Below are 25,345 nucleotides of genomic sequence, written 5' to 3'. Positions count from 1 at the left end.
TAATCAAATATATGTACGTGTTTTTATATATTTTTTTACGTACGAAGATCTTTAATAATATCAGTTTTCTTTCTTTCCAGTCTTTACATTTTTTAATATTTTTTCTTCCAGGGATAATTTATATTTGTTTCTGCCTGGAGTCTATGAGCACTAGCAGTTTTGGATTATCACTATTCTAGGAATACCTTAGTCTAATTGAGATGAATGAAGTTGGGCTATGGTTCAGAGAGAACCTACAAGAGGGTCCTTCTTATTCGATAATGGTAGCTATTAGAGGTTCCAAACCAAACAATCTCTATGGTTTTGATCCTTCTAGATCATCAAGTATTGCTCAGCTTCTTGGTCTCTGTCTTACCCTGCTTAGTCAGCATAAATCCCCAGAGGTATAAGCACACTCAGCACCAGGTTCACCTTCCTGGAATTCCTCTTCTTCAGGTCCTTGGATAGTAATTTTTGCTATCTTATAAGCTCTCTAGTGTCTGTAGGCAGATATATTTAATGTTTTATCTAACTATTCTAACTTTTCCTCATGGGAGGATTGGTCTGATGCCTAGTATGTCATAAAAGAAGCAGAAGTGAATATTGAATTACAATCATGACAATAATGAATTAATAGTAGCTAAAGGCAGGGCATGCCTGGGTGGCTCAGTTGTTAAGTGTCTGTCTTCAGCTTAGGTCATGATCTCAGGGTCCTGGGCTGCAGAGAGCCTGCTTCTCTCTCTCCTACTCCCCCTGCTTGTATTCCCTCTCTCACTGTCTCTTGCTCTGTCAAATAAATAAAATCTTAAAAAAAAAAATAGTAGCTAAAGGGAAATAAAAATTGGAAAAAAAAAATCCCTGAATGCCTCTCCTCCTAAGATATTATAGTCTAGTAGAGGAGTGAAGACATTATATGTGAATAATTATAATACAAGATAGTGTAGGGTAAGTGAAATGAGAGGTACAATGTGCTACAAGAATTCAGAAGGAGAGTTCAAAGTTGTCTGTGGAACTGGCCAAAGGTTCATGAAAGATCAGTATTTAAGAAACCTTGAAATATAACAGGTAGAGATCAACAGGGAGAACTCTCCCAGTTGAAAGAATGATGGGAAGTAAGGAATGAAGTGGTAGAAAACTCAGGGCATTTGGGGGAATAAGGAATATAATTTTATTTGTTTAAAACACACAGTAAGTATACTGTAGGGAACTGACAGACCTTTGGAGAAGACAGGGAGGAACCAGTTATGACTATGAGGCTAAGGAGTTTGGACTTCAATCAACAGATAAAAAGAACCTATTAAAGGGGTGTGTATATGAGGGACAGGGACAGGGAAGAGAGGAGAAAGAGAAGGAAAGAAACAAAGACAGACAGACAGACAGCAAAGCCATGTCCAGAGCTGTGATTAGACATGACTGATCTGGTTGTTCAGTTCTGTTCACTCAGGGTAATGAGTATGAGCCAGACACGGGACTAGGTGCTGGATACTCTGGGCAAACGATGGCCGGACATGAACAGTTTATTTCTCTTCTCTACCAGACAAGTTTGGGAGGCCCAGAAAGGTTAAATACCATTTTGGGGCTTCCATTTTCTCACACATAAGTAGGTCTGTGACCAGTGGTCTAACAACAACAGAAACAAAATGCCTATGTTCAATCAGAGCTATATAAAAATATAAGAGAAGCAATTCTCAGCTTTGATACCTAAGAAAATAGAAAAAGGTTCTCATGTCTCACTTACTGCGAATTTTTATCAAGGGAAGTTGAATCTGTGTGGTATCACACAGATAATAAGTGATAGTAAATCCTTCATACTTTTTAAAGTGCCAGAGGATTTTCAAGCTACTGTAAAAATAACACTGGCAACAAAAATGAGTTCCAGATACTGATATTTAATAAATGAGTTTTGGTTGCTAGAGAATGGCCAGGCATATAAAGTGATTAGACATCTAATTTTCATCTCTCTTGTATGAAGCAAAAACAGTAACAAAGAAGCTTACTTATACTCTTAATATACTTAGAAATAGTCCAGAGTTGAATTTAACTATCTGATTAGTTATCACTAACTTTCCATTCCAAGAATTCAATAAAAACCAAAAGCCAAGCCAACTTGGCTGAATAAGTTATCCTGCAGCAGATCATTCTTCTCTTTTTGCCCTCTTATTCTGTAACTTACTGTAAGGTATTTTTTTCTAAATTTAATGGCTTATATGGCTCACTTTATAGTCTGTGAGCTTCTTGAGGACAGGAGCCATGATTTACCTCCCTACCTTTAACACCGAGAATAGAGTGTAATACACAATTAGCATGTGCGCATGTGCGTCTGTGTGTGTGTGTGGGGGGGTGGGATTAAAGAGTACTTAAGGGGAGCTGGCTTTAGAAAGAATATGAGAGAAAAGAGAACTACTGTGACACCCAAAACTTCATTAGCATCTTATAAAAAGTTTCTGGAAGAGGAATTCTTACCTGGCGTGTCATTACAAAATATGCATACATTGCCATGGCACTTCCGTAAGTGATAAAGTAGGTGACTGGCTCCATGATGTCCCAGGAATATTCCCACCAGGTAAGCCGGGCCAAAATGCCAAACTGTGTGGCCATGTAGGCAAGTCCACCCCATAGCACCAAAGTGGTCCTCTTCTCAGCTTTTCTGCTAATCTCAATTCGTACCTACAGGGCACACATGATCAATCAACAATAAAGTATTTTGAAACAGAACCAATTTTACATTTAAATTGTTTCACATTCGCAGAAGAAATAGGGCTCATAATCAGGACATGTTAGTCTCCCTTCTAGGAAACGTAACTTGTCTTCCTAAATAGTATCTGTAGTTTTCACTGAATATTTTATAGGAGTAACACTTTCTTAGGACACTTGTGTTTTATGTTTCACCCTAGAAGTAGGAAAAGATGAAAATATAGTGACTACAGGAGTAAGTTAGTGTCAACAACTCTTTATCCAACTACACAATTATCTTTTTTGAGGGAGGGATATGAAAATATGCCAGTGTTCTCTTACTGTAGCATGCAAGATTTCATCTATCGTCACTGTTTACTCAAGGGGTTTGCTAGGGGGCAGAAAGTACAGAGAGTCAGAGCATGGACTCTAGATTTAGAACAGCTGTGTGCAGGCCCTGATCTGTGTATCATCATCAGTGTCATATAGAGTTTTCTGAGGACTAAATAACGGACTACAGGTCAAATACGTGCACAATTCCCAGCACATAGTAAATCGTCAACAAAAGATGATAATTACTTTGTTATAGCTAGTACATTAAAAAAATGCTTTTTTACATCTTGAAAATGCCAAATTTAAATCTCATTCTCCTTCACAACAGTTCAAGTCTGATTTCTCACATTTCTAATGGTCTTAAATTTAATGAGAACCTTGAGATACACATTATTTTTAAGGAAATGAGAAGAAGCACAGTATTAAGAGTATCTGTTCCCTCTCTTAATCTCTGATAGTCTAATTTCTTACAATGAAAATATTTGCATCATCGTTAAAAAATAAGAATGACATGCTTATTACAAAACACCTGGAAAAATGTAAAGAAGAAAACCAGTCATCACCCTACCACTCTATTAGCATTTTGGAATATACTTCTGACATTTTTCCTGTGGGTTACATACACATATATATAAATATGCATAGCTATATGTACAACACATTTAAAAATTAGATCATAGTATACACTAATATGCACATTATTTTATAATACACTTTGCATCAAATATCATAATATTCTTCTATTGCATATGTAGATTAGGGCTACACAATCATTTTTAACAGGTGCATAATATTCCATATAATATTGATTCTTAACTTGGCCAAAATCATTACCCACTACACACATAACTTATCTCAATCAGTAATTAACCCAATTGTTGCAAAGGTCATAAATCTGGTTATGAGCAGACATTTAGAGCTCAAAGTTCTATGCCCACCATGAAGACTCAAAGCTATTCCTTTTCAAGTTTTTTCTTAGCTTTGATTGGACTTTGTTATGGTTCAGTTCCCAAAACTAAAGGACTAGTTTGACTGACACAACTCAATTACAAAAAAAAAGATGGGGGGGGAAGCAAACATATATGCTCTAGAAAATTACTGTTGAAGAGGAGAGTCTGAGATTTGAATGGGCACCTTTTCCAGGGGAGCCAGTTGCTCTTTGAGATCCTCTAATCTTTCAATAAGCTCCCTTTCCTTGTTTAACTGGTGCTGCTCGATGCACAGTGTGGTGTACAGCTGCTGGACGAGTGTCTTTACATCATTCAGTGTTGCTGCATTTTCGTGGCTTAAGAGGTCTGAAAAGAAAGGGGTTACAATTTTTTTTTTTTTAGTATTTGCCTTAGATGGAGCATTCCTATTCCCAGAGCTATTAGACAATAACAAAAACAAGACATACTCATTTGCTACAGGAACCCCACCATCCGTGTTCAACTGAAGGAAAGTGATAGTTCCTTTTCAAAAAAGAGGTACCTGCAAATCCTAGAAAGTCAGTTCAGATTTAGGCGACTTGAAAATTTTGAAGCCAACATCTACTTTTATATTCTTGGAAGTAAAAATGCTACAAATAAGATTATAAATAATAATAATCCTCATTAGAGAAAAACAAAAATGGGGTGCCTGGGTAACTCAGTCGGTTAAGTGTCTGCCTTTGGCTCAGGTCCTGGGGTCCTGGGATCAAGCCCCACATAGGGCTCCTTGCTCAGCAAGGAAATTGCTTCTTCCTCTCCTTCTGCCTGCCACTCTGCCTACTTGTGCTCTATATTTCTCTGTCAAATAAATAAATAAATAAAATCTTTAAAAAATAAAAACAAAAATCTTAGGCAATATGTTAAAAACTAGTAGAGAGGTTCAGAATTTGATTATCATGCTTATCAAAATGCTTATCTATAATTGTCTGTGTTCCTGCCATTTTAATTGGTGATTTTCTTCCTGCTTAACACAGGAAAAAAATACACAGTATTTCAAATTTGCAAATACAAAGGTATAAATAAAAATACAATTATCCTAAAACTCTTAGTTCCCATACACCTTCCCCCCTATGTTTGGGCCTGAATATCATGTTTTAGAGGGCATGAAGTTAAGAGAACGATTGAAAGGGTAACATATTAAATTCTTTGATTCAGTATCCTTTTCTAGGAGTAGCACGTGTTTCCAGAAATCTAAAAATTTTGTTTTGAAAAATCTAATTTAAAAAATCAGCTGATCTCAGTTGACAAAGAATAAAAACAAGAAACACAAGAAAGAAAACTTTTGCTTTAAACTCTTGTTAGCCTGGGGGTGCCTGGGTGGCTCAGTGGGTTAAGCCTCTGCCTTCGGTTCAGGTCATGATCTCAGGGTCCTGGGATTGAGCCTCGCATCAGGTTCTCTGCTCAGCGGGGAACCTGCTTCCTCCTCTCTCTCTGCCTGCCTCTCTGCCTACTTGTGATCTCCGTCTGTCAAATAAATAAATAAAATCTTTAAAAAAAAAAAGAATTACTTTAAAAAAATAACAATAAAATAAAATAAAATCTTGTTAGCCTGATGATTCACAGACCTGTACCCCTGGGGCAAATAATACATTATATGTGAATAAAAAACCAAATCAAATCAAATCAAATCAAATCTTGTTAGTCTTAAATGTGACATTTTGTTACATACAGCATAAGGTAACTCATCTACATCTAAATAAGCCATAGTCAGAATTAGCCATATATTTAAACTTTTTTCAAGGATGTCCATTAGTACAGTTATCACAGAAATTCAATCAATGAAAAATTCAAGTAAGGGCAGCAAATTAGATTAGAGAAGAGCTGATACAGTAAAATGGTAGCACAGTATCTTGCACACTTCAGTGAATGTGTGCTGAGTTAATGGGAACAGACAAAAGCAAGAACACTTTGAGTTCTAGAAGTCATCTATGTTAACAGAGCTTTCTTTGCACTGAAGTTGTAGCTCACATTTGCATATGGCTTTACACTTTCCAAAGTTACCAGAAGAGAAAGCTGCACTCTGGAAGGCAGTAGCTTATCTGGAATGTTACAGTGCAGTGGTAGAGTCTGTGTCACTTGACCCCATGACAGGAACTGAGTTATAATGTTTCTACTAGATCAATAACAATATTTCTCCTGAAGGCTGGGTCCCCTTTCAAAAAGACAATTTCTTTTTTTTTTTTTTAATTTTTTATTTTTTCAGCATAACAGTATTCATTATTTTTGCACCACACCCAGTGCTCCATGCAATCCGTGCCCTCTACAATACCCACCACCTGGTGCCCCCAACCCCCCACCCCCCACCCCTTCAAAATTCTCAGATCGTTTTTCAGAGTCCATAGTCTCTCATGGTTCACCTCCCCTTCCAATTTCCCTCAACTCCCTTCTCCTCTCCATCTCCCCTTGTCCTCCATGCTATTTGTTATGCTCCACAAATAAGTGAAACCATATGATAATTGACTCTCTCTGCTTGACTTATTTCACTCAGCATAATCTCTTCCAGTCCCGTCCATGCTGCTACAAAACTTGGGTATTCATCCTTTCTTTTTTCTTTTTCTTTTTTTTTCAAAAAGACAATTTCTTAAGTAGGATCAATCATCTACAGTTAACAAAATCTCTTCACATATATTATTTTTATCATGTTATCCTCACAGTAACAGCATGAGTAAACTTGGCAGCCAAAATTTATAAATGGGGAATTTGAATCCGAGAGATAAGATTAACAAATGTTTTTGTACTAGGTACTGATCTAGTCACTACAGATAAAAAAAAAAATCAAGTATGAGGTGGTTGCTCTCTTTAGTAAGGTCTAAAACTAATACTCACAAACTTGCATAGCTCTTAGGGAATGGACAGAGATCATGTGACTGGTAATCTGATGACTTTCCTACTGTATGCCCTTTCTTTTTCCATTTTAACTTATTTTTTTTTTAAGATTTATTTATTTATTTGAGAGGGAGAGCGAGAGAGGGATAGAGGGAGAGAAAAAATCTCAAGCAAACTCCACGTTGAGCATGGAGCACAATGGAGGGCTTGATCCCACAACCCCAAGATCACAACCTGAGCTGAAACCAAGAGCTGGATGCTTAAAAAACTTGAGACACTCAGGCACCTCCATTTTAACTTTTAATACTGTATTTGCTTAGAAGTCCAAGGAAGGAAGGGAAGTAAGGAAGGAGGGAGGAAGAAAAGAGGAAAGGAAGCAAGTAAGCAAAACTAAACAGAATCTCTTCTCTTCTTTTTCCTAATGGAGCATGGATATGTTAATGATCAAGCATGTATAGATAATCACATCTTGAAAATCTGTAAAGTTGGAAATCAGACTTGGAATTCGTTTTACAAAAATGTATGTCTCTGTTAGAATACTGTTCATTGAAAGCTTGTTAGTTTAAAATTTAGTATTTGTATTAAGGGTTCTGCTGTGTAGAACATTTATTTTTTATATCAATCTTTTCTTTTATGGCTTCTGGGTTTTATGTTATAGTTAGGAAGCTCTTTTTCAATCCAAGGTTATAAAAATATTTCTCTTTAGATTGGCTTTCAGTACTTTTAATATTTTTCTTCTTCAAAATTTAAATTTTTCATCCACATACTCTTTGACACAGCCTTCCACTTCCAGATATTTTTCTTACATATACACTCAAAGACTTCCTAAGTGACACATATTCAAGATTATCCGACATTACAGTATATACTATAGCAAAATATGAAAACTACGTAAAGTCCATCATTAAGTTTCTAGATCCCTTCTTATCTTTCTCTCTTTTGTGTTTTGCTTATTTTCTTTAGTGATATATTTGGATTTCTTTCTCTTTAGTCTTTGCATGTTTATTAGTGATTTTTAATATATGGTTACTATTAGGTTTGTATATAACCTGTTCTGCATACAGCAGTCTATATTAAGTTGGTGGTCGTTTAAGTTTGAACCCATTCTTTTCTCCTCTCCTCCCAATGGTTTAAGTATATGTTATTACATTATATATCCTTTTTTTTTTTTAAAGATTTTATTTATTTATTTGACAGAGAGAGATCACAAGTAGACGGAGAGGCAGGCAGAGAGAGAGAGAAAGGGAAGCAGGCTTCTTGCTGAGCAGAGAGCCCGATGTGGGACTCCATCCCAGGACCCTGAGATCATGACCTGAGCCGAAGGCAGCGGCTTAACCCATTGAGCCACCCAGGCGCCCCCATTATATATCCTTTTTAAAGGGAGTTCCTGGAATTTTTATGGAAATACTTTTTACTGCTTTTGTGTTTTCTGCCTTTTATACTGTCACTTTTGGTCTCCCCTTTCCACTCAGTAAGTCCCCTTTAATATTTCTTATAGGGTTGGTTTGGTGGTCATGAATTCATTTAACTTGTTTGTCTGGAAACTCTACCTCTCCTTCTATTCTGAATGATAGCCTTGCTGGATAGAGTATTGTTGGCTGAAGATTTTTCCCATTCAGCACTTTGCATATATCATGCCTATCCCTTCTGGCTTGCAAGTGTCTGTTGAAAAATCTCTTGCTGGCCTTATGGGTTTTCCCTTGTAAGTTCCTGGCTTCTTTTGCCTTACCATTTTAAGAATCTTTTATCATTATATTTTGGAAATTTAGTTACAACGTGTCTTGGTGTAGATCTGCTTTTGTTGATTTTGATGGGAGTTTATGGTGCCTCCTGGATCAGGATGTCTGTTTCCTTCCCCAGGTTAGAGAAGTTTCCAGCTATTATTTCCTCAAATACATTTTCTGCCCTCTTTTCTCTCTCTTCTTCTGGGACTACTATAATACTTATGTGTTATTATGTCTGGTGGAGTCACTGAATTCCCTAAATCTATTCTTACTTTATGTAATTCTTTCTCTCTTTTGTTTAGCTTCATTGCTTTCCATTACTGTCTTCTAGCTAATTAATTTGTTCCTCAGGTTCTTCCAGGCTGCTGTTCATCACATCAAGCATGCTTTTTGTTTATTGCACTCTTCATGTCTGACTCCTTTTTAAAGATCTATTTATTTATCTGAGAAAGAGTGAGGGGGAGAGAGAGTATAAGGGTGGAGGCACAGAGAGAGAAGTAGAAGCAGACTCCCCACTGAGGAGGGAGCCCAACACAGGGCTTGAACTCAGGACCCTGGGATCATGACCTTAGCTGAAGGCAGATGCTTAACCATCTGAGCCACCCAGGTGCCCCTGTCCGATTCCTTTTTAACTCTTTTATCTCTGTGGTAAGGTTCTCAATGATCTCTTCCATTCTTTTTTCAAGCCTAGTGAGTATCCTTCTGATTGCTGCTTTAAATTCTCCAGCAGGTGTGTTACTTATATGTTTGCTTAGATCTCTAGCTGCAGCCTTATCTTGTTCTTTCATTTGGGATAAATTCCTCTGTCTTCTCATTTTGTCTTAGTCTCTGCCTGCTTCTGTGTGTTACAAAAGCCAGCTATGTCTGCTGCTCCCTCTTCAATGTAGTCTTTTCTCTCCCATTTTTTAAAAAAGATTTTTATTTATTTGAGAGAGTGAATGAGATAGTGAGTGAGCATGAGCAGGGGTAGAGGCAGAGGGAATGAGAGAAGGAGACTCTCATGCTGAGCTGGGAACCCAACGAGGGGCTTGATCACAGGACCCTAGGATTATGACCTGAGCCATACATAGGCAGACACTTAACTGACTGAACCACCCAGGCACCCCATCTTCTCTTCCTTAAGTTGTGGAGTTTGTTTTGTCAGCCCTTAGTGATGCTTTCTGGGGTATTTAGGATGATGATAGTTATCTAGTTGTATTTATGGGAGGAGGTGAGGCTAGGGTCCTCCTATTCTACCACCATCTTCCTCAGAAACCACTCTTACTTCTTCAGCTTCATCTACAATCGCATAAGGTCTCAGTCCTATAATAAATCTTTTATTCCAAAATACCTATACAGTTCTGCCTCCCCAACTGAACCTGGATTGATATAAATACTATGTATGTATATATGTATGCTATTATTATATTATTATATATATACATATATATGTGTATATATATGTGTATATATATATAAAACATATTATAAAAAGGGAAAAAAGTTATGCACTCATATTTTTTGACAAATCCATCAACAATATTTGTCAGGAAACATAAGAAACTAAGAACTGTGCTGGCTGGTACAGAAGGAGCAAAGGGTGTTTGTAGAACAAGGAAAAGAAAACTTTTTCCTAAACATTCTCTGACTTTGGCAGTTAACCTTGTGAATGTACTATCTATTCTAAACAAATAAAAAAATTTAATGTGCAATCACATACCTTCTAACAGCAATTAAAAAACCATGAAATGATAATTCAAAGATCAATCTCACAGATGTCCAACTACTAAAGCCCCAGTAAACTCAAGAAAATTGGCTTTATTTTGTTAGATTTTCTTTTCAGGAAGAATATGGTTCCAATGTATTGTCATAGTGGAAGAAAACATCAACCTCAAATCCTTGACCCAGAAAAATTTGCCCACATATTTGGAGATGAAATTTTGAAAGAAGACAAATCTGCTAATGGCTTAACAATAACACTTTTGGATGACTTGTGTATGCTCACTAAAAATGCAATTAGATATTTGCTAATGTTTCTGCACATGTCATCAGTGCCAGGAAACTCAGGTACAGAAAGGCAAGGAGATGTGTTAACCTAATAGGGATTAAAAGTCTTTTCAGCTACTAGAATGGTTTGAGAAGGACTTTGGTTGAGTCTCTGATAAAGTATTTGTTCCTGTTTGTATTTAGTTTGCCCATTTAACTGTTCCTCTCAAGACATTTACATCATTAAGAGAGAAGCAAGGTCTCCAATATCCTCTGGATGGATATATGGGGAAAAGGCTTAGTGGTGTCAATCAAAATGATTCTCCTTATCACAGCAACTTTCAACAACCAGTGAGTTAGATTATATTCTCTTCCTCCCCAATAATTAAGTGGAAGGTAGTTAATTACTACTTCAACATGGACTGAGATAAAAGACCTTTTGTACTCCCTTTCCATATTCCTCTCTCCATTCTAGATTTAGGTTAGGTTTAAAATAATCTAATTGCTAAAACAGTTACTCTTCTCATTCTGCGGTGGGCAGAGGGCAATCCAGACAAAAGAACGCAATGATGCTTATAGATAGCCTTAGTGCTATGACCTGCCCCCTTGGTTTTTTCTGCCTCTTCCCTTTCAATTTTGGGCTTAGGTACAAGGGTACCCTTAGGTACAAGGGTTGTCAACACTTAGGCATCCATAATACTTACAGACTGTCAATCCCACATAAACATTAAATGGGCCTTTATTAGATCCTCTATCAATAAGCCCTTTATCCTCAGTGCCTGGTAAAGTGTGTTAAGTTCAGGTTTACTGATACACAACATTTGTAGTTCAAAAGTGCTATCCATCAACAGGGAAATGAAAGGAACGCCGGGGTGGCTCAGTGCATTATACATCTGCCTTCAGCTTAGGTCATGATCCCAGAGTCCTAGGAATGGAGTCCCACATCAGGCTCCTTGCTGCATGGGGAGCCTGCTTCTCCCTCTGCCTGCTGCTCCCCCTCCTTGTGCACCAGCGCTTGGTCTCTCTCTGACAAATAAAGTCTTAAAAAAAAACAAAAACAGGGAAAAGGAAAATAGGAGAGAAGTGAAAGTTAAAGGGCAGGGGGTGGGGGGGTTGGTAGAATTCAAAACTTAAAAAACTGTCCTGGAAAAGTTCTTCTTCATTAACTCTTTTATTAGATTTGTTCCATTGCTCCATGTATATATAAAATCCTCGTGCTCCTCCTTCTCATTTGATACCTGAGCTCTAGTACCTTCAGTTTCTTTTCTGTTTAGCCTTTTCACTAAAAAGTGTATGTGGGGAAGAGGAATATGCCTACTCATCTGGATGATTGCCAACTTTCTCAAACACAGAAATGCACACTGCTCTCTTGATGCAGTTGAAAAAAACTGGTGACTTGGATGCCAGCAATATCTTCCTCACACAGGGAGAGGAAGATCATATGGTGGTAACAAAATTAAAACCTATTTTATACATTATCAAAAGAAAATTATTTTCCTTACTATTTTTTAAAGATCTTTTTAAAAAATTTAAATTCTCATATAGTTAACACACAATGTTATATTAGTTTCAGGTGTACAATATAGCGATCCAACACTTCCATACAACACCTGGTACTCATCGTAATGACTGCCCTCCTTCATCCCCTGACCTGTTTCACCGATCCCCCTGCCTTACCTCTGGTAACCATCAGTTTGTTCTCTTTAGTTAAGAGTCTGTTTCTTGGTTTGTCTTTCACCTTTGTTCATTTGTTTTTTCTTTTTTTTTTTTCTATGATTTGAAGTCATATGGTATTTGTATTTCTATGACTTATTTCACTTAGCATTATACTCTCTAGCTCCATCCCATGTCATTGCAAAAGGCAAGACTTTGTTCTCTTTAATGGCTGAATAATACTCCATTGTATACATATATGCACCGTATCTTCTTCACCCATTCATCTATCAGTGGACTCTGGGGCTGCTTCCATAATATGGTTATTGTAAATAATGCTGCTATAAACATAGGGGTACATGTATTCCTTTGAATTAGTGTTTTTGTATTTTGGGGGTAAATACCCAGTAATGTGATGACTTCATCATAGAGTACTTCTATTTTTAACTATTTAAATATTTTAACTGGCTGTACTAGTCTCCTTTTTCTCTATATCCTCACCAACACTTATTTCCTGTGTTTTTGATTTTTACTATGTTTTAAAAGTTTGGCTTCTGTGAGAAATGGTATGTAATGGCATAATCTCTCATTGTTTAATAACAGAATTAAGAGAGCTATGATGTATGAAAAAAATTTTTTAGATTTTATTGATTTATTTGAGAGAGAGGGAGAAGTAGCTTCCCCACTGAGCGGGGAGCCCAACATAGGGCTCGATCCCAGGACCCTGGGATCATGACCTGACCTGAACAGCTGCTTAACCAACTGAGCCACCCAGGTGCCCTTGAAAACATTTTAAATACTGAAAAGATATCTTAGGGGCACCTGGGTGGCTCAGCTGGTTGAGTGACAGGCTCTTGGTTTCAGCTTGGGTCATGATCTCATGGGTCTTCAGACTGAGCCCTGTATAGGGCTCTACGCTCAGCAAGGAGTCTGCTTGAAATTATCTCCTTCTGCCCTTCCCCTGACTCACGCCGTCACTCTCTCTCTCTCTCTCTCATAAATAATCTTTTTTTTTTTTTAAAGATCTTATTTATTTATTTGACAGAGATCACAAGCAGGCAGAGAGGCAGGCAGAGAGAGAGGGGGAAGCAGGCTCCCCGCTGAGCAGAGAGCTCGATGCGGGGCTCGATCTCAGGACCCCGAGATCATGACCTGAGCTGAAGGCAGCGGCTTAACCCATTGAGCCACCCAGGCACCCCATAAATAATCTTTTTTAAAAAGATATTTTAAAATTCTATACCAATGCTATTGAGTTACCAAATTTAACATTTCAATTTATAGTTATTATAATATAAGTCCATGAATTATATAATATATATAATAAGTCCATGAATTAAAGACTTTTGACCCTTGCAAACTAAAAAAAAGATTTTATTTTTAGGTAATCTATACACCAAAAGTGGGGATCAAATTCATAATCCCAAGATCAACAGTTGCATGCTCCACCAAGTGAGCCAGCCAGGTAGCTCACAAACTTCATATTCAAACTGACTTCTAGGGAAGCATGCTAGAACTCTGAGATGTAGATAAAGATGTAGATAAAGTTGTTAGAATGATGAATTGATTAGCAGAGAATCAAAGGGAATATCTCCCCCTTCCATTTTTTACCTTTACTTTCCCTTATTCAACTTAGAAATAACCCCATTTAAAAATCTAAACATTCAGGGGTGCCTGGGTGGCTCAGTGGGTTAAAGCCTCTGCCTTTGGCTCAGGTCATGATTCCAGGGTCCTGGGATCGAGCCCCACATCGGGCTCTCTGCTCAGCGAGGAGCCTGCTTCCTCCTCTCTCTCTGCCTGCTTCTCTTACTACTTGTGATCTCTGTCTGTCAAATAAAGAAATAAAATCTTAAAAAAAAATCTAAACATTCATTTTTGCTTTAAAAACACAGTATTAGACAAGATGGTTAGAATTAGTTATTGATTAAAAGCCCCTAGTTTTTCACAACATAATATATGGAAGCTTACCGTCCTGTTTATACTTTACCATTTATATACTTTATATACTATTTATATACTTTATACTATACTATTATACTTTATGTAAGGACATATTAGTGAACTTTTTAAATTTTACTAACAGTAAATTTAAATAGAATGAACTCTCTAGGTAATTCACATACACACACAAAATACTCCTAAGTAGAATGCTCTCAAGGTCTACCCAGTCTGTCACAAATGGCAGGTTTCCTTTTTTTTCCACAGCTGAATAACATTCCATTATATATATGTACCACATCTCCTTTATCCATTCATCTGCAAACGGATAATTAGGTTGTTTTTATATCTTCACTACTGTGAATGATGTTTCAATGAATATGGGAGTGTAGGTATTTCTTTGAGATCCTGATTTCATTTCCTGGTTATATTTCCAAGAGTGGGATTACTGGATTCTATGGTATATGGTATGGCCAGTCAAAGGGTAGCCAAACTTCCAATTGTAAGATGAGTAAGTTCTGGGGATCTTCTGTATAGCATGGTGACTATAGTTAACAATATTGTATTGTATACTTGAAATTGACTGCGAGTAGAACTTAAGTGTTATCACCACACACACACACACACACACACACACAAGTAATTATGTGAGGTAATGGAGGTGTTAATTAATCCTATTGTTGTAATCATTTTGTAATATTAAAGTATATCAAATCATCACACTGTATATCTTAAACTTACAATGCTATATATCAATTATATGTCAATAAAACTGGAAAAGAAAGAGCAAATTTAAAGAACAACAATAACAAAAAACTGAGTAAACTAAGGCCTGTACTTCTGTTATTTTATTTAATTTTTGATATTTTTAAAGATTTTTATTTATTTATTTGACAGAGATCACAAGTAGGCAGAGAGGCAGGCAGAGAGAGAGGAAAGGAAGCAGGCTCCCCACTGAGCAGAGAGCCTGATGTGGGACTCGATCCCAGGACCCTGAGATCATAATCTGAGCCGAAGGCAGAGGCTTTAACTCACTGAGCCACCCAGGCAACCCTGTACTTCTGTTTTTTAAAGAGAACTTCTAGTCCAAAAATCAGGGAATAAAGAAAAACATATTAGCATAGCTGACATGTAGCTACCAATCCCTGGTCTACATGTCCAGTTATTCCAGTATAATTAAGTCTGGTTCAGTAATGTCTTACTATTTAAAGGCTACTTTCCCATTCTTGCTGTATTTACTAGGCTTTTTCTAAGCTAGTTTCATTTCAACTAGCTTGCACATAGAAGAGAATCTGGATTCTGAACAACCAAAATGCTACCACCTTAACTCACTTATTTCACTCAATACAGAATGACCACCTGAGTCAACGCAGGACACAAAAATCACAGTGCTGGGTGCCTGGGTGGCTCAGTAGGTTAAGCCTCTGCCTTCGGCTCAGGTCATGATCTCAGGGTCCTGGGATCGAGTCCCGCATCGGGCTCTCTGCTTGGCAGGGAGCCTGCTTCCTCCGCTCTCTCTCTGCCGGCCTCTCTGCCTACTTGTGATCTCTCGCTGTCAAATAAATAAATAAAACCTTTAAAAAAAAAAATCACAGTGCCTTCCACCTGAGCATTAACATAGAAGAGGAATTAGAATTCAGAGAACAGATTAGTCACTTCTGGCTGGCTAGGAGTCAGAGTGAGAAAGAACAGAAAGAATAGGATTATTAAAAACCTTCATGGAAGAGCCGACCTTGACAATTTTGACACAAGGAATAGGTTAGGAAGAAAGAAAAAAGGCACCTTAGAGAAAGGTGAACAAACACTGAGATGGCAAAGAATGGCACAGTTCAGAAAACAGCAAAGGAATAGAGGGCAGAGGAAAAGTAGACAACATGTAAGAGAAAGACGAAAACTTTTAAAGTAGATGTGGACCAGATTTTGGAGGCGTTCAATGTTTAGGCTTTCACTGAGAACATTTTCTACCTTAGACACAATTCTCAAAACCAGAATTGAAAAGAAGGGACATCTTAGGAGGCTGGTGATAATGGAAGGGGCATGAACAACAGCAGTCATTGACGATAAAGATCAAAGGCTGAGAGAGAAAAGTGACCGAAAAAGACCCAAATCAAAGGCTATTTTAGAGAACTATCTAGCATCAGTACTGTGCAGAGCCAGATTGGAGTCTGGGATAAAAAGAAAAATCAATAATACCAACTGCCTTCATTTAAATTTTTTATATTTAGTTCATCATGGGTTTTTTTACATTAACTTTAAAATAGTTCATTCAAAAATTATTTATCTTGATTACTAAGTTTTTAGGAGCACCCTCTTAAAATGTCCACCTGAAGGGGCACCTGGGTGGCTCAGGCAGCAAGCGTCTGCCTTTGGCTCAGGTCATGATCTCAGGGTCCTGGGATCATGCCCCACACCTGGCTCTCTGTTCAGTAGGGAGCTTGCCTCTTCCTCTCCATCTGCCAGCTGCTCTGCCTACTTGTAATCTCTGTCAAATAAATAAATAAAATCTTAAAAAAAATTTGCACTGAGGCAAATACCACAATTTTTATAAAAAAAAAATACAAATCAGAAGTTCCAAAGGACTACACAATTATACACTACAATTATACACTAATTGACTTTCACACTACTGACCTTGAGCCATGAAAGGAAAATAAAGAAGATTAATTCCTGTTACAAATGTTTAAGAGGATAGGGAAGTCCATAATTTATTTTTAAAAGATTCCTTCTGCAATGTTATTAAAATAATGTGACTTTTAGCTTGTATAGAGGGAAGGAGCTTAATTTACATGGAATATCCATTTATGTGAAAGAGTGACAATATCCAATAATAAAGCATTCCAGTGTCTAAGGCAGAATCTAAGTTCCAGTCAGCGTACTAGCCAAGTACTCAAGAGTGAGGTATCCAATGAGTTGTTCAACTGAAAGAGTTTATCTGGATGTAAGACTTTCAGTTTCTTTGAATATTATCTGCTTCTCAAGGTTATCCAGGGAAAAACAAAGTTCTTTCCAAAAGCCCATCCACATTTCTCTGACCTTATCAAGATTACTTTTTACCTCTCTTTGGTGGTCGTACATGATATGTTAAGTCATTAATGACCAGCTTAAAGTCATCAAGGAGTAGGAGGTCTATCCCTGTTGAGGCAGCAACTCGAACGCCATCTGTGAAAAATTTAAATGTAAAAATTTAAACTTGTCATATGTCCACAATTATTTGAGAATGAGCAGGAAAAAGCAATCCTCAAAATCAATTTTAAAAATTATATCTTCTCTTTTAAATTCTAGTTCACTTTTGCCTCATCCCCAAGTTCTATGCTAAACAAAGCTTTTATTATCTGAGCTTTTTGCTTTCATGATCTCAAGTCCATGAAGATATAACAATATACTTTCCTAACAGAACTTTATGAACAAGTAAAATAATTACGTAGATCTATAGGTGTTATGTGGAAATCTAGGGTCTCTGGGAGACCTGAATGGATGTCATATATCTATCTATGACAGAAATTGGTTGAGTAAAAGTAATTTGGTAGGGACAGATGTTAGGGTCAACAAAGTACACCATACTGGTCTACTAATTGTATTACTAGATAAGATGAAAATTAAGTATATTCAAACTATTTAAAGTATAGAAATGTGGCAAATTATTAACAACTGATAAATCCAAGGATAAATAGGTACTTCTTATACAGTCTTTTATGTTTCCTGTAGGTTTAAGATTTTTCAAAGAATGGGAAAAAAACCAAGGTACTTAAATAAATAAGTAGGATAGATGTCATGTCAAATGGGAATTTTTAATGCCATCCTTTTCCAATCACATATGTCTTAATTTTGTAAACTTTCATGTGAAAGAAGATCTAAAAAGAAGTCCTAACACTTCGTATCTCCAGAGATGAGGGCTCAACCACTAGAAAAATTTATTTTATGCCTACGGTAATAATAGATAGTTAATAATAACATAAAATGTGATTGACTGCTCATCTTTGCCTGGGGCATTATATGTCAGATGCCTCTGAATGAGACTTTTTGTATATATACAGTCCTAAAATTGAACAATTATACTTTACGAAGTGGGAGAGAAACCACTGTCTCCTGACATTTGTTAAGCAAAAAAATATATTCTAAAGTTAAGAGTGGGGTATTCTTTTGCAGTGGGGTCCATGTCTGTGTGCGCGCACGTAGAAGTGGTCTGGGGTGAAATGAGGGTTGGGTGGGAATTAATAATGAATGTGACTGTACCTGGTGAATAGATTGCAACTCTGTCAATTCCCCGATCCTCTTCTTGCAGTTGTCGTAAAAACACACCAACCGAGTCTGAGATAGGTTTGAGTGTGAACTGGCAGCGTTCACGCCGGGATGGTAGCCTCACAGATATCACAGGTAACCCATTTTGATATACCACTGTCACATCTGAATGAAAAAGATCCATAATCATATGATAATCAGATTTCATTATAAGTTACAGTATTACTAGTCTTATGTAAGGTCTATTATTATCAATGTGGTTTAAAATATTTTCAAAGGTTTCAAGAATATGCCCTTTAGCTTTAGTTGAAGGTTATTCTGGGAACTGACTTATGGAAGATCAATCATATGGCTCACACAATTCATTCTTCAGAAGAAAAAAAAACACGTAAAAGATTAGATTCTAAGTAGGTCAGGGGAAGACTTGCCCAGAAATCTGAGATAAAGATTTTGGTGTTGGTGAATATAAATCCTAGTTCTATTGAGGAAGATTTTATTAAATAGCCAGAGATTGCTGGGCTAGGTTCCCTAACCTGTAGGAGGTGGCTCTTAGTAGCCACAGCTTTTAAGAATCCCCGGGGAATAATATAATGAAAATACATTAAAAAGTGAAACCCTTACTTAAGGACAGTCAATTCATATTTATGGTATAATTATTATTTCCAAGGGGCTTGATAAGTAAGTATTCTCTTACGCAATATGAATAATTAGGATATAATAAAAAAATTCTTTTTATGTTCTCTTGAACATCATCCTGAGGTCAGCTAGAAGCCAAACTCAACTACTTGGGATTTTCTAACAAAAATTATTAAAGGAAACATTATCATAAGCTATAAATCTGAAAAGGTTTTCTACATTACAAGATAGAATTCCTATTTCCTTATCTTTTTCCCCAACAAGAAAAAAAAAGTCTTAGTTACTAAAACAAGTGTCCGAATAAAGTAACTCTTTTGAAATAATTTTCATATGAATTTTTTAAATAAATAAATTTTAAAGCTCATGTAAATTTTTTACATGAACAGCCAAGATTTAAAGATGATAAGTTAGCACTAGGCTGTGAAGCACTATTTAATATCATTTTCCTTTTGCCTTAAGAGCTTCCTTAAACATTTCTTGTTCGGCAGATGTGTTGACAATAAACTCTCCTCACTTTTGGGAACTCTGAAGTTTATTTCACCTTCATTTTTGAAGAAAAATTTGCTATGTAAAAGTATATTCTTGGGGCGCCTGGGTGGCTCAGTGGTTAAAGCCTCTGCCTTCGGCTCAGGTCATGATCTCAGGGTCCTGGGATCAAGTCCCGCATCAGGCTCTCTGCTCAGCAGGGAGCCTGCCTCCTCCTCCTGTCTCTCTCTGCCTGCCTCTCTGCCTACCTGTGATCTGTCTGTCAAAAAAAAAAAAAAGCCTTAAAAAAAAAAAGTATATTCTTCTTTATTCCTCTGTACATATGTCTTTTTTCCTGTGGCTACTTTTAATATTTTCTCTTTATCACTGGTTTCCAACAATTTGATTACAATATTCCTTTCTATGGTTTCCTAAGTTATTAAATTTCTTAGATCTGTGAACTCATAGTTTTCATCAAATTTGAAGAAAATTTTGGCCATTATTCAAATATTTTTTCTAACTTTTACCCCTTTCCTTCTGGGATTCCAGTTATACTTATATTAGACTATGCAGTGTTGTCTCAAAGGGCACTAAGGTTCTCTTCATATAAGGTTCTCTTCATTTTGGATAGTTTTAAGTGCTATGCACTTCATTGGCACTGATATTTTCTTTGCAGTGTCTAAATCTGTTAATTCCACCTATAACTGCTTTTCATCTCAAATATTTATTTCATCTCTAGAAGTTACATCTGTTTATTTTTATATCTTCTGTTTTTCTTCAATTATGCTTGTTTTCCTTTTCCCCCCTAAATATAAAGATCACATTTATAATAACTATTTTAAAATCCTTGTCTGTTAATTCCATCATCTCTGTTGTTTCTAGATCTGTTTCTACTGACTAACTTTTCTTCTGTTTTTTTTCCCCCCTTGCTTCTTCATATATCTAGTAATTTTTGATTCGAGGTTAGACATCATTACTTTTATACTGTTCAGTGCTGGATCTTGTACAGGTTCTTGCATATTATTTTGATCCTTTTAAGTCCCTTAGAAAGTTTCTTAGGACAGATCTAGAGATTCCTTTATTATAGGGCCAAATTTGGCCCTACTAATAAGATTCAATGAACACTGAATGTTCATATATTCAGTGATGTCTCTTCTCTGACTGGAGGGAAGTCAAATAATTTCTGGCCTTTTTTGAGCACTAAGAATTATCCATTTTACAAATTCTGATAATTGTTATTATAAATTATTCTAGACTGGTCTTGTGGTTTAGCATTTAGCCAAAGCCTCAGGCTGTGCACTGAGGCACTATAGAATCAATTCCATTTGTTTTTCTTCTCTCAGAGATCACAGTCTTGTCCTTATTGTCCAATGTCTATAAACAATTTTTTAAATATATTTGGTCTGGTGTTCTAGTTGTTGACCGCAGGGCAACAATTCCCATAGCAGTGAATCCTCTGTGGATTCATGTTTGAATTTTTACATAAAAATTAGGTGGCACCTGGGTGGCTCAGTGGGTTAAGCCTCTGCCTTCAGTTCTGGTCATGATCTCCGGTCCTCGGATCGAGCCCCACATCGGGCTCTCTGCTCATCAGGGAGCCTGCTTCCCCCCCTCTCTCTGCCTGCCTGTCTGCCTACTTGTGATCTCTCTCTCCGTCAAATAAATAAATAAAATCTTTAAAAAAAAAAAACGTAAAAAAAATAAGAAGACAGAAATCTCTATTTCTTTAATTCTTCCAAAAGGGTAGTCTATATTTCCTAAGGAGGAGGAAGTCAAGGCTAATAATATGAATTTAATATACAGTAAGTACTATCTAAAGTTTTTAATGTTTAAAGATATTTGAATATTTTGTCATTTCCCCCCTCATTTCTAAAAGAATCCTTAGTTGGACATCTGGGTGGCTCAGTTGGTTAAGTATTTGCCTTTGGCTCAGGTCATGATCCCGAGGTCCTGGGATCAAGTTCCACATTGGACTCCTTGCTCAGCAGGGAGCCTGATTTTCCCTCTGCCTGCTGCTCCCCTGGCTTGTGCTCTCTTTCTCTCTCTTACAAATAAAATCTTAAAAAAAAAAAAATTTTAGGGGTGCCAGGGTGGCTCAGTGGGTTAAAGACTCTGCCTTTAGCTCTGGGGGCTCTCTGCTCCAATGGAGCCTGCTTCTTCCTTCCTCCTCTCTTTCCGCCTGCCTCTCTGCCTACTTGTGATCTCTGTCTGTCAAACAAATAAATAAAATTAAAAAAATTTTTTTTCTTTAAATAAAAGAATCCTTAGCAGTCCAGTGTTTCCTTAAAGTCAGAGCCATTAACATGAATATCCCCACTTCTTCTATAGGTAGTAATGATGTTGGCATCATAAAATTAGATGACTAACTTATTTATTTCTGTGTTCCCGCCCCCATTATCTTCTCTCTGTATGTGAAAAAACTATTCAGCCAGATTTTGAGAAGCAGACAAAGGTGAATTTAAATACAAGATGGGAGTCTTAAACACAAAACTATGGAAGATTTCACTAAAGCATGTTTCATAGGTTAAGTGCTTAGGGGTTATTATTTTAAAATAACTGCGACAAAGTCAACAGTGAAAATTAAGGTCTTTCTCAGTCACTTTAACTTTTTACACTAAAGATCGTGAAGCCTTTCAAAGGAGTGAAATATGAAAGCTTTGAGAAACTCTGCATGGAATAACACACTTCAGGACTGACAAATCTTCATTATAATACCGCTTTTGAAAAAAATCCCCAGGTCTCCTTTCCCACACACTAGTTTGTAATATAAATGTCAGATTTCTTGGTTTGCAACCAAAACCAATTACCCAAGTTCCTCAAGTTTTACAATATGTAAAATAGCTGCTGGTTGTAACAAAGTCACAATGGATATTTATAAGCTACTGACAGTTATCAGCTCCTATTCTCTATAGACAAATATTCTTTTTAAGTGTAAATTGCATCAGGTAGTTCTTTGGTTGGGTTTATTTTTAATCTTTTGCTTTGATTTCCACATCAATAAAATAAGAAATAATCTAAGTATGTTCTTCAGCAATGTGCTTCAAAGAAACCCAGAAATTATGGGTCAACCAATATGAATAGTGAGGAGAATATGACAGTGGATTTAGGCATAAAAACAAAAAGGCAAGGGATTTTCCAAACTAAGAAGAGAAGTGCAAAGACAACAGACATTTGAAGTTGAAGAAGGAATACATTAAAAACAAAATGTCTTTGGGGCATCAGGTACAGAAAAGTTGTAAAGTAAAAATGCTTGTTTTTTAGCCAATCGTTAAGTGGGAAAGTTAAGTGCATTTAGGAAATTTATTTGGTGTTCAAAATAATGGGTAAAATTCCTCTAAAATAGATCATCTCATGTACGAACAAAGCTGTATACATCTTAAGGACTTATGAAAGGGAACTGGTGCAATAAGGAAGCACATATAGGGTGTTTTCTGCAAAGGTACTTAGAGCTGAACCTTATGTGTGATGGATGATTCCAGTGACTAAAGATCTTGTCTGTTTCTTTCTTTCTCCTTTCTGTAATATTATGCATCAAAAATGTAAACTATAAGCACAGACTTTCAGTGTTGGAAGAAATAAAGAAATCATATAGACTATGTCCTTTTTTGCAGCTAAGAATAAAGTCTGGCGCGGTTAAATGATATTCCTAAGGTGACAGAGTTCAAAACCCAATGCAAAGTGGCTTTGGATCTCATCAATTGACTAAAAAGTCACTTTCTCCCAGGTCATCTATGATTTAGGTTGCTAAATTCAGTAGGAATTTTAGCCCTTAACTTGCTTGTTTTAGCAACATCTAACGATGTCAACCTACTCCTTCACTTTATAAAATGTTTTCCTTTTGGCTTCTATGATTCCATACTCTCCTGGTTGTTCTGTACCTTCCTTTCTATACTTTCTCATTTTCCTTCATAGGTTCTTTTTCTTATATTCAACCCTTTTGAAAGTTTCTAAGTGCTCTGTCCTTGGCCGCTGTGCTTCTCCATCCACACTCTCTAGGCAATCCTACGCCCTTCCATACTGTCAGGTACGATCTAAATGCTGATGATGTCCCACACCTATATTCAACTGTCTGCTGAGTTTCCTGTATACTTTTTTCCTGTACACTTTTATTCCTAAAAGTGAATTAATCTTCCCTAAACCACTCATTTCTGACATTTCTCATTTCAGTCAATACCACCACCAGTATTTAACTACTGCCCAATCCAGAAAACTGTCTGATACTCCTGACTACTCTTAGAACCAGAACATGAGATTCCTCATATCTAATCAGTCACCATGTCCTTTCATTATAGTTTCTAAACATCTCTAATCCTTCCAGTTCTCTCTACTACTACCATCTTCTTGGTCCAAGCCACCACCACCTTTCTTATATCAGCTACATTGTAATTGCACTCTTACTTTATTCTAGCCTTGCTCCTGTTCAAAACATTATCCACACTTAAACAGAGTAATCTTTCTTTTTCCAAAGGAAACCACTATCTTGAAGTTGGTATCCATAATATACATACAAGCAGAGACACAGAGACAGACAAACAGAGACAGCTCAATATGCCATATGTAGTATATGGAAGCCAGCCTTTAGATGGCTCTCCAAGATGCTTGCCTCTAAGTATTCACATCCTTGTGTGGTCCTATCCCACATCAAATCAGGGCTGGTCTGTAAAAATCAGTAGAATACAGCAGATGTGATGGTGTGTAACTTCCCGGGCTATGCCATAAAAGACTGTAGCTTCTGTCTTGCTCTCTTGGATTGCTCTGAGGGAATCCAGTAGCCACAAGGACAATCCTGTAGCCCATATGGAGAAGCCAGAATTGAGAAGTGGAGTCTCCTATCAAGAGCCAGTACCAACTTCTCAGCCATGTTGTGAGCCACCTTAGAATTGAATCCTCCAGCCCCAGTCAAACCTTTAGATGACTACAACCCTAGCTGACATGGGATTGCAACCCCATGAGATCCTGAATTGCCCAGCTAAACTGCTCCTGAATTCCAAATCCATAAAAACACGAGATAATAAAGGATTATTATTGTTTTAAGCAACTAAGTATGGCTATAATTTGCTATATGGTATTAAATAACTAAATATGGCATGTTTTTTTGATAGATGTTACATAAATGGTTGTATTCAACCTTCTACAACTTGCCTTTTATGCTCAATAATGCTTTGAGATTTATCCAAATTGAATCACATTCCTGGATCATTCATTTAAAGTTCCACATAGAATTTCACTGTATGAATAGAATATACCACAATTTATTCATCCCTTGAAAAAATACATTTTTTTTGTTCTTTATTATAAATAAAAAGAAGGCAAAGAGAGTTAGCAGCACTCCTTGTTTTTAGTTTCCAATAAAAATTTGGCCAAATTTTCTTTTACTTTTTGAGCTCTTTGTTAGACATTTTCCTCCTTATGCCGTCTGGAATTTACTTTCGTGAGGTAAGAAGTCAATTTTAACAGCAGTATTTATTTAATTTATTAGAGATTTTATTTATTTATTTGACAGACAGACAAAGAGAGAGAACACAAGCAGGGGGAGTGAGGAGGAATGAGGGATTGGAGCCCAGTGAAGGGCTGGATCCCAGGACCCTGGGATCATGACCTGAACCAAAGACAGATGCTTAATGACTGAGCCACCAAGGTGCCCCTAACAGCATTATTTATTGAATTGTCTGCCTTTTCTCCTGATTTACAATGCTAATTTTATCACACATCAAATTTCCATATATGCAATGTTTCTCTAATCTAACCTACAATTGTTCCTGAACAGTATTTCACTGTTTTGATTATTATGGTTTTAAAAATACATCTTAATATGTGGTTTGGGCAAACTCCCCCTGCCCCACTTTTCTACTCCAAATTTATCTTAGGTATTTGTATAGTTTTATTCTTTCACATAAATTTTTGAATAAATTCAGCAGCTTCTGTTGGGGGTTAGATTAGCATTGCACT

At 36.7% G+C, this 25,345-nt stretch overlaps 1 protein-coding gene across 1 annotated transcript in view; it reads right to left on the bottom strand.

Annotated features, from left to right (window-relative positions):
• Nucleotides 1-25,345, bottom strand: part of MCU (mitochondrial calcium uniporter) — a 205,923-nt gene that overhangs the window by 5,626 nt on the left and 174,952 nt on the right. Inside the window, exons 3-6 of the mRNA XM_047701936.1 lie at nt 18,290-18,460; nt 17,111-17,215; nt 4,120-4,280; nt 2,443-2,646 (exon numbers count right to left, since the gene is read on the bottom strand). Of these exons, the coding sequence (XP_047557892.1) occupies nt 2,443-2,646; nt 4,120-4,280; nt 17,111-17,215; nt 18,290-18,460 (641 nt within the window). The remainder of the gene's footprint in view (nt 1-2,442; nt 2,647-4,119; nt 4,281-17,110; nt 17,216-18,289; nt 18,461-25,345) is intronic.

The sequence above is a fragment of the Lutra lutra genome, chromosome 14, assembly GCF_902655055.1.
Source record: "Lutra lutra chromosome 14, mLutLut1.2, whole genome shotgun sequence".
NCBI lineage: Eukaryota > Metazoa > Chordata > Mammalia > Carnivora > Mustelidae > Lutra > Lutra lutra.
This window is presented reverse-complemented; position numbering and strand designations above follow the sequence as displayed.